Source organism: Cupressus sempervirens, chromosome 10 (genome assembly GCF_028749045.1).
Source record: "Cupressus sempervirens isolate cs-2001-9-10 chromosome 10, ASM2874904v1, whole genome shotgun sequence".
Lineage (NCBI taxonomy): Eukaryota > Viridiplantae > Streptophyta > Pinopsida > Cupressales > Cupressaceae > Cupressus > Cupressus sempervirens.
The window spans coordinates 132028503-132039152 of NC_143127.1; the positions used below are offsets into that span (position 1 = coordinate 132028503).

The following is a 10650-nucleotide window of genomic DNA, read 5'->3' on the forward strand; positions in this document are numbered from 1 at the left end:
CCTTTGGTGACCAAGCAAGCCTTATGCTTGTCAACCGACCCATCTGTTGCAAATTTTGTCTGATAGATCCACTTACATCGAACAAGTTTTCTTCCCTTAGCAAGAGGAACAAGATCCCAAGTATGGTACCTCATCAAGGAACTATACTCTTCCTGCATAGTTGTATCCCACTCAAGAATACTTGAAGCCTCATGAAAGGACTGTGGATCTGAAGCAGTAGCAATGAAGACATGAGGAGCATCCTAGAACTGTGAACGAATATGCCTGGTGTCAGATGGATCCCCAACCCAATCACCTACAGACTGCAAGATCTGTCTAGCCCGAAGTGGACCGGAAGATGGAGAATCTGGAGGGGAATCATCACCCTTTGAATGATGACTAGGAGAGGAAGGAGGCGAGTCCTTTCAATCACTCTCTACATTGGAAGTGGAGGTAGAAGACTACTTTGACTCATCAGAAGATATGTATTCCAAGTGACTCCAATGTCAAAGTAGGAGTTGGAGAAGTGATAAAAAGTGAGTTTGAAGATCCCTCCTCAAGCTAAACACTCCTCTTAATCAACAACTCATGTGTAGTAGGGCGGAGCAACCGATAACCCTTCACACCATCAGGATAACCTACAAATATGCAAGGTTTGCTCTGCAGATCCAAGGCCTTGCGTTTCTCTGCAGGAATGTGGGCCCATGCACGAGAGCCAAAAACTCAAAAGTGCTTAACTGATGGTTTCCGACCGCTCCAAGCTTCAAAAGGAGTAACTCCCTTCAAGGCTCGATGAGGAACATAGTTCTGGATATAACAAGCACAGTTAATGAGCTCTGCCCAATACTGCGGTGCAAGAGATCTAGAGTGAATCATATAGTTTTCCATTTCCTTCAAGAATCTATTCTTTCGTTCTGCAACACCGTTTCGCTGAGGATTGTATGGAACTGAATGTTGCAAATCAATCCCCTCTGAATTGCAAAATCTTTCAAACCGATGGTTGACATACTCACCACCATTATCTGTGCGCAAAACTTTGATGGCTTTCCCGAATTGCTTCTCTACAAAAATTTTGAACTCCTAAAAATGATCAAATACCTCTGACTTCTGTTTGAGAAAGTACACCCAAGTATATCGAGAAAAGTCATCAATGAATGTGAGGACATATCGGGCCCTGCTGAAAGGATGTTGAAATGAACCAGCCAAATCACTGTGAACTAACTCTAGTATCTGTGAAGCTCTCCATGCCTTACTTTTGTCAAACTTTTCCTTAGGATGCTTACCAAGAAAGCAACCTTGGCAAACACCGCCTAAGAACTGAACTAAAGGCAACCCTATGACCATGCTCTGCTAGTTGAGCTTATGCAAGTAGCGGAAGTTAAGATGGCCAAACCGCTCATGCCATAATTTACTCACATCATTAGAGTGAGTGAGCAAAACAGTCGAAGGACGATCAAGAACAAAGTGAGAAAACAGATAGAGTCGTGATTGATGATCCGCTCTCCAAACTACAACTATATAATCACCATGCAACTCACGTATCTCCATTGAATCAGGAGTGAACTCAACCCGCTTGCCAAAACCTGTGTGAGTGATCTGGTATACCGATAGGAGATTAGTTAATAATGAGGGTACACAAAGAACATCATTGAATGTGCCATCCCCCACATCAACAAACCCTCTTACACACACCTCAACAGGAGTATCATCACCCATTAAAATAGAAAGCATAGTACATGGCTCCAAGGATGCAAGTTCTTCCTTAGTTGAAGCCATGTGGTGTGAAGCACCTGAATCAAGAACCCAAGTCGATGGTGAGGAAGCAACTACAAGAAGGGCCTAGCACTTTCCTTTTCCCTTGTTGTTTTCTTTTGCCTTGTTAAACCCTTCATTAGAACTATGTTTGATAGACTCAGGAACACTGATATTATTCTTCTCAAGAATGTGTGTCAAGTGATCAATTTGTTTCTTCAAACATTTATGTTCATCATGATCGGGTCTTTTACAATAGGAACATTGGACCTTTTCTTTCTTAGGCTTATCACCCTTGGAAGATGGGGTATCAATAGTTGCTTTTGAAGTAACCGGTATCTGATCCTTCTTCTCCTTGCACCTTGGTTGGCAGCCAAGGCATATGACTTAGAGGACTTAAGAGTGTCCATCTGGATTAGCCTGTCCTGTTCTCAAGTGAGATTGACAGCAAAATCATCTAAAGATGGCATGGTGAATTGAGTACCAAGTGCACCCTTAGTAGCATAGAAGGTAGAGACAAACACAAAATATTCTGAACTTAGCTTAGAGAGAATACTAAGAATCAGTTGTTCATCTTTCTTTTCAATTCCACATTGTTTTAACTGCAGCCTTAGTGATTTTAATTTAGTGAAGAAATCTTGGATTGTGTTAAAATTGCCTGGACTTAAACTAATTAGTTCATTTTCCAACATATGACCCCTCATTGAATCTTGTGTGCCAAATAGTGTTTCTAGCTTTGTCCATTTTTCATTTGGTGTATCCAAAGACTCAATGTGAAATAGCAAATCAAGAGAAATAGACAAACACAATGTTCCATATGCCTCATCACATTTGTTAAACCACTTAGGCTTATCTTCATCTTTATCAGGTTCAGTTTCAAGTCCCATATTATCCTATTCAATCCAGCTTTCCTTAAGTGAATTGTCATGTGTGATTTCCACTCAAAGTAATTGTATGGAGTTAGGATTCGCATATTTGTTTGATCCATGATGAAGAAATGCAGAGAAGAAATGCCAAAAAAAGAAGAGAACCAAGCCACGACAATGCCCCCCCTTTTACTCAATCAAAGAACACCCCCCCCCCCCAAAGAAATATGATTTGGCACTTTATTTTAGTGTTTACAATTACCACTAACAAGAATTACTAATTGGTCTTGATTTCAATGCATTACAAAACCCTCACGAAAAGCATATGCTGAAAGTGAAACTTGGGGACAATACTCAAGGAAACAAATAGCACCACTGTGATCTACTCGAAAAATCGTGCTTTTTCAAAAAAAGAATCTTCTCGATATGAGGTCGTATGAGAAAGTTATGATCCTCTGAAGTTTCAAAAATGAGAACCGTGCAAAGTCACGGCCGAGAATCTGCAATTTTTGAAAAATTCATGCATGAAAATCAAAAAATGACTGCACTAGTGGATAGAGCACAAAAAAAAAGCCAAAATCATAACAAGAATCGTCAAAATCGGAGTCTGAATGAGCAAGAACAAGGCATTTGAAAACTACGTTCAAATTTGCGATTGCCAACGGAGAGGGGTACGGTTGTAACTTTTCGTGCTCAATTCTGCAAAATATACAAATTGCATGCAAAAACTAAAAGATACCCAGATGGTTTTTCAGTGCTGCAAACAAAACCCAGAAAGTGTTTTTCTTGATGATATACAGAAGATGTAGCTATAGTGTAAATCAAATGCCTTTAACAACAAAAAACTGCCCCAACAACCAAGAAACGACTCCAGCAACCAAAAGATGACATGCAAAGGTTGAATCAGCTACCTAAGTCAATCAATGACATGTTAGAACCTGCAATACTGATTGAAAACACCAAATATGCAAGTTGGTTATCAGATTTGAGATTGAAACCCTAGAGATTAAAAACATTTTTGTCAACCTTTTCTGATTCTCAAGATCATCTGAAGATCCAAGAGAAGAGCATACTAGGTTTTTCAAAAACCTACAATAAGATTTATTAGCCCCTCCACCCCCCCCCCCCGAATCTCTCAAATAAGAAAACTAAAATCCACTCTTGCACATAGAAAAGCTCTGATACCATGTTAGAATCTAAAAAGATTAATAACCCAGAAAACTAATGCAAAGAATAGATATCTAAACTATAAATGCAAATTATACAAAATCAAAATAGCAGCACAGAGTTAGTCTCCAAGAGAGTAATGCAAATGCTAGAAGCAAAATAGCATTAAGAGGATGCAAAAACAAGAGATACAAATACAAGCTAGGTAGCACACTTATATAGGCTAGGAAGAGGGAGGAGGTGGCGACACCGACCAATGAGCAGCAACCATCTATCGAACTAAAGATAGAAAAGTATCTTCCCAAGACAGCTAGTGGATGCTCACATGCAGGAAGGTGACACCTCGCAACCATTCACCTAATAAGACATGCTTTATTAACCTAAGCAAGATTAATAAAAGTGTAGGAAAAAAATAGTAATATAGGGAAAAATAAATAACCTACTAAGAAATTAAAAACTACACTAATAGTCTGTGTGATTGTTTGTATTTACTTATTGCTCTAGTGCCCAAATTCTAGAAAGAAAGAGCGAGCACAAGGGACTCACTGGAAACAAGGAACGAAAGATCAATTCGTAATAATATACCATGTCTGTGCGATCGTTGGAATTTACTCATTGCAACACTGCCCAGATGTAATGTCCCTTGTTGGAACTGAACTTAATTTATCCTACATTTTTCAATTAGGGTTTGAATTGGGTGTTCCTTATTAGGATTAGTTATTTTGTTATTAGATTTAAGCTATCTTTAACACTCATATCCAACCTTATTACTATTTCAACTCAATAATGGAAAGTGTAGGTGTTATCCAAGTTGCCAAGAAACCAAAAGTGGTGACATCACAGACTTCCCTTCTATTAATCAGATAGTAATAGGATTGAAATATAATTTCTGTATAAAATTATTAATGTTTCATTTATATAACTTGAAAATATATATTGCTATTAACAGATATATATCTAATATATATCGGGATAAATAAGGATCTCTGGTCCTAATAGAATGCAGATATATATTTCTGCAATTTACCACTGATTTATAGATAAATTACAGCATATCAATATGCTGTCATATGATACTTGCCAGCCATTTAATAAAATGAATCTTCTTTTAAAAGGCACTGTTAATATGTATTCTGAATATTAGATATAAAGAATTATTATCCTTTACTATTCCCATGATGAATTGAACGACGGAGAATGACGTCTTATATCTTGCTATTAGAAAGGATTGCAACCCTTCATAATAGATGGGACAAGTCTCACTAACTGATCCTCTTCATAACAACGACTAGATTTGATTAGTCACTAATCACACCATCTTATATATTTATTTATTATTTTATTATTTTAATATTGTTCTTTTTTATAAATTTATTCTTCTTATTATTATTAAATTATATTTTTGCAGGGGGCCACCACACCAGACCCTAGAAAGAATGAAAGAGTTGCAAGGGACCAATGTAGGTCAATGGAAAGAAGTGCAAGTAGTTATAAAAGATAATCAGTAGTGTTTCAACAATCAAACTATGGTATTCACAACTAAATCTAAAGCCATGAAGCAATAGAACAGACCTTGGCTTCTCTATGATGAAATTCACAAGTCTAATATAAGTTATGTGTAGAGTAGTATGTAAACTATCCAAGAATTTCAGATCATATTACAAGGAAAATACATGATCCTTGACAAGCCACTTCACATGAGTTCATGGAAAGTGGGTGCTTGCTACTAGATGAACTCCTCGCTTGAGCCACCAGCATCATGAAATCAGGATGATCTATGTAGAAGCTAAACCTAAGAGGTTTTATGTACCAAAACATGAGGTTATATGCACTAAAACCATCCAGTTTATGCCCATGCCAGAAGCATTAGCTATGTTTTCCTTTGCTCCCCTGCTGGAGTCAAAGCTTGGAACCACCCCATTGCAAGGTTGAGGACCAGTACCCTGGCCACATTTTTTTACTATGCAATCTTAGTTTCAGCTCTGCCACCAAAGTCCAAAGTTGTGCCAACTTTTAAGTAACTGCTCAGAAACGGACCACTTCATCTTGCCTAGAATCTATTCGTTAATTCTACACTTAGTAAACTAACATGTACTGTCCTTCCCTCCCTCAAGAAGAGATGGGAGGTATGCATTTTACAACCACTCTAAGAAATTTATGTGTAAAACATTCATAAATCAATGTAATTTGTATTAATTTTTTATTGGTCTCAAGCACATTTTACATTGTTGCTGCACTCTAAATCTTATTTACAGATTACGTTCTCGGCGGTACATCATAGAATATGGGTCCTGACCAACAAATTGCTCTTGGAAGCCCTTGTCACTTGGAAATTAACAAGACAAAATCAAGGACTTACTATTAAAGGGTATTCACTCACACGTGCTACAAAAGCTTGTCCAGGCTCAGTTTTGTGCATTAAGAACATTTATGAGTGCAACGGACCAGTCATGTGGTTTCCAGTAGCACAGACCATTATGCCAAACAAAGACTCCAAAACATATGCATGCAAAGCAGTGTAACTCTCAAAACAAAGTAAACAAACACTAGATAATCTCCACATCAGCATAACTCTTTAACAAATGAAGGGACAACTTACCGATGCCTTCGAAAGAACTTTAGAAAACTCTGTCAGATCCATTCCAGAGGAAGATGACGCCATTCTGTAAACCAATTGTAATAGCAAAAGATATGGTGACTGACAAATGCCGATAGGCTGTTTCTTTCAACATTTCTTTGCCATAAAACTGATAATCATAAAACTTAAGAAAAACATTGAATTAAAAACTTGAAATCGTCAACAAAATCAAGAGACCAATAGTTGTTCTAAACTTAAGTGATGTTCAAATTTTGTCTAATTTCAAACCTAGCAAGCAGATAAGACTAGGTTTTTATATTAAACAAGAATAAACTCAATGAAAAATATTATTGGAGCAACAAGCAAAGTGGCATTGCATGTGAGAAAAAAGTTGATGGTTATGTCTTCGCTAGAGCACTAACAGGGTGGTCGACCTCCCACTAGTAAGTCTCAGCGGTAACTGTTGACACAATGCAACGGTTCATTCCACTTATATCAACCATACAACTTCACCCCATGAGCATTCTCTGGTGCAGTGACTTCTAAGAAGAACATTCAGCCCTAAACCGCCAAGAAGACAAGTAGGTCGATAGTAGAGCACTCCAGCAGCAAAGAGGTTGTCTTAGGTTTGAGTCATCGATGGTCAATGGATTACAACATGAAACGATGACTACTTTTGTGTAAAGTGGACCAGTGCGACCCAGGAAATATGGGCGCTTGAATAAATAGCTCCTCACAAAAGGTGGTTCAAGGAAATGACTGGAGAACTAATGAGCCAAGCGGAGCATCAAAGTCAAGAAATAGAGTCATCAAAGAAATAACTACTGCTGAGAGACGGATAATTCAAAGAATGACTGGGATATCAAATACCCTCAAAAATAATTTGGAAATATATAACTATCATTCGACTGTGGCAAACCATGCATTGAAAATAATGTTCAATTACTTTTCCCCGAGTATTCATTGAAAACAGACTTTAACATTTTCACTTTTTACTTAACACATCATGTCTCTTATAGAAAATCGTCTAACTTCGTGATCTATATAGCACTGCTTTTGGGTTGATAAGGGCCAGATTTTAAATTACAATTTAGCAACCTGGGTTTTGTACTACAATTTACAGGCGTCATATATAGTGTCAGGCATAAACAAGGTTGACCTGTATATATCAAACACTGTGTAAAAGGTAATGATACAACTAAACAGCCCAGGCAAGATTCAGCTGTGCAATTATAGTTTACCTTATATTGATGTAATTGAGTGGGTAGGCTAAATATCTGTTAATGCAGCCAGCCTTGATTGTCGAAAGAATCGATCCTCCTCCAGAAAATAGTCTCTGCACCATACTTCATATGTTTTAACCGCGCAGCTTGGGAAATTATTTTTTTTACCATAATAATATTCCAAGGGTCCGTTTCGTTGGTAAAATTGTAGAAATTGGGATTTGTACTCTACAAATCTGGATTTAGCCAAATCAAGGTTTGGCAAATCTTAATTCTTATTTTTGGAATTTTACCTAAATCATTTGTTTCACTTGAAAGATGAGTGGGAAGACGCATTTTTATGCGTAAGCTTGGAGTTACAAGTAGACTACAAAAAATAGTCCAATCTATTGTTTTTACACTTCTCAAAAAGTGTAACCAGGGATTCATTTTCAATTCTTAGTTGTTAGTGGGAAGTCTGATGACTTGATTTTGAGATAAAATCAAAAGTCTGATATTCTAATTCCATTTTGCAAATTTTGAAACAAACGCACAAATTTTCAAATCCGGATTTTGAAAAAGCCAATTCCTCTCATCTTTCAAGAACCAAACGGACCCTTAGGGTCTGTTTGGTTTGTGGAAGATGACAGGAATTGGCTTTTTCATAATCCGGTCTGTTTGGTTCGTGGAAGATGACAGGAATTGGCTTTTTCATAATTCGGATTAAGGGTCCGTTTGGTTCTTGGAAGATGAGAGGAATTGACTTTTTCAAAATCCGGATTTGAAAATTTGTGCGTTTGTTTCAAAATTTGCAAAATGGAATTAGCATACACGACTTCCAATTTTGCCTCAAAACCAGGTTTTCCAACTTCCTAAAAAAAGTAGGAATTGAAAATCAAAACTTGGTTTTGTTTTTTATAGAGTGTAAAAACAATAGATTGGACTACTTTTTGAAATTTGCCTTCAACTCCAAGCTTATGTATAAAAATGTGTCTCCACACGCATCTTTCGAGTGAAACAAACGGTTTCAGTAAAATCTCAAAAATCAGAATGAAGATATACAAAACCTTGATTTGGCTAAACAAAGGTTTGTAGAAATCCGGGTTTTTTAAATTCCACGAACCAAACGGACCCTAAGAGTTGAAAAATGCATAGGATGACTTCTCTCATTTAATTTTGGGGTTTCCCCCAAGGTTTTGCTACAAGACAATTAAAGTAGAAGCGGACTACCCGAAATAATTATTATTTTCATATTTATTACATAAGGTTGTTTCAAATTATATTTTTAGGTAACTCAATTTTGAGAGGCCATAATTTTTTTATATTAGCTCTAATTTGTACCTATAAGTACTTTTTTAGAAACGACAGCTCCCAATGTAGAGCACCATAGTTGTGTAAGTATAGCTAGCCAAGGTTTGACCTTGTTCCAGAGTTGTTTGGGCCTTCAAAATTGATCTCAAAGATTTTGTATCCAGAAACCTCAATAACTTCTGCAATGCATATGGTACGACAATGAAACTCCCTAGCAAGCTAAAATAACTAAGATGAACCTCCACCTATGAAATCAAGACATTTTGAGCTCATATGACCAACTTATTGAAAAAATAGTAAGTTTCCACAAATAGTAACTCTGCATTGAAATAGCCCTTCTTGAAAAGACATAAATAGAAATATTTTGGAGTGATGCAAGATTTTCCTTACACATTGGATGCTCCGGCATCAGACATCTAGGGTAATTTGGGAAGTGACCCTATCACGTCTCAGGTGTTCAAATGAAAAACCAAGACGATTAACCTCCTCCCTTATTAGCCATGACGAATCTTCTTATGGTTGTCCTTTCCATTTGACCAGATATTCTTCATATGTTTTGTTTATTTTACTTCTGCCCACACAATTGTCTTGTATATCCTCAATCTCTTTTGTAGCTAAATTAGTTGTTGGAATACTTCACTACGCTTTTATGGCCTCATCTTCAAGACCTCTGTCATAATACTCTATTAGATTTAAAATGTTAAATATTGGTGAAATATTCAGTTTAGTGGGAAACTCAACTTCATAGGCATTTCTTGAATCATGTTTTTTCAATATCTTGCATGGTTCAATTTTCTTCATTTTCAACATGTTATATATACCTACTAGAAATTGATCCTTCTTCAAATGAACCATGACTTCGTCCCTAACCTAAAACTCTGTATGTCTCCTTTTCTCATTTGCCTTAGCCTTGTAGTATCTATTCATCTTGGTAATATGCTTCTTCACTTCCTTGTGGATGTTCTTTAGGTGCTCTACAAAATCCTTAGGTTCAGTACTACTTATCTCTCATTTATCCAACTTCCTCAAGTTAGAAGCATTTCTAGGACTACTCCCATATACAATCTGGAATGGTTATTTATTAGTACACATATTGATAGAAATATTGTATGCAAATTTTTCTCGTGGTAAAATTAAATCTCATCATTTTGGCTTTTCTCCAACCAAACATCTCAGCGAATTCCCCAAACTCTTATTGACCACATCTACCTAGCCATCAGTCTATGGCTGATGTGATGAGTTGAACCTTAAATTTGTCTTCAACTTTTTTCACAATGTATGCTAGAAATTTCCAACAAAATTGGTGTCTCAATCTAAAACTATGTTCTTTGGTAGACCATGTAGTCTCACCACTTCTCTAAAAAATAATTATGCCACATGAACATCATTGGTCTTCTTGGAGGAAATGAGATGTGCAATCTTTGATAACCTATTAACCACAGTAAAAATAGAATCATGCCCTTGATGAGTCCTTGATAAATCAAGAACAAGATCCATGTTGATGCCCTCTTATGACTTCTCTAGTATAGGCAATGGTTGATAAAACCATGTATTTGTTGGTATCTCTAACTATTGTTGTCTATTAGTGTTAAACACGTGGTCATTTACTAGGTAGAGTTAGATGGTCATCACTGTAATCGAGCTACTCTATATAGGCTGAGTCACAACACAATCATGTGTGTACCAATCTCTATAGGAGTCAAGTAAGTATATGATCATCGAGTATTTTCTATACAAGCTGAGCTCAACACCTACTGAACAGTTTCAAAGCATACAAGTGTTGAGTTACATAGTA

At 36.8% G+C, this 10650-nt stretch overlaps 1 protein-coding gene across 4 annotated transcripts in view; it reads right to left on the reverse strand.

Annotated features, from left to right (window-relative positions):
* The window catches only part of LOC149532964 (uncharacterized), a 224985-nt gene extending 217230 nt beyond the window's left edge, over positions 1-7755 (reverse strand). Inside the window, exons 1-2 of one of the 4 annotated variants that reach the window (XM_089804558.1) lie at positions 7584-7755; positions 6364-6427 (exon numbers count right to left, since the gene is read on the reverse strand). In XM_089804558.1, the coding sequence (XP_089660684.1) occupies positions 6364-6427; positions 7584-7687 (168 nt within the window). In that variant the 5' untranslated portion in view covers positions 7688-7755. The other 3 variants (XM_089804559.1, XM_089804561.1, XM_089804560.1) reach the window with 3 other exon arrangements.
* Positions 7756-10650: the final 2895 nt, after the last annotated feature.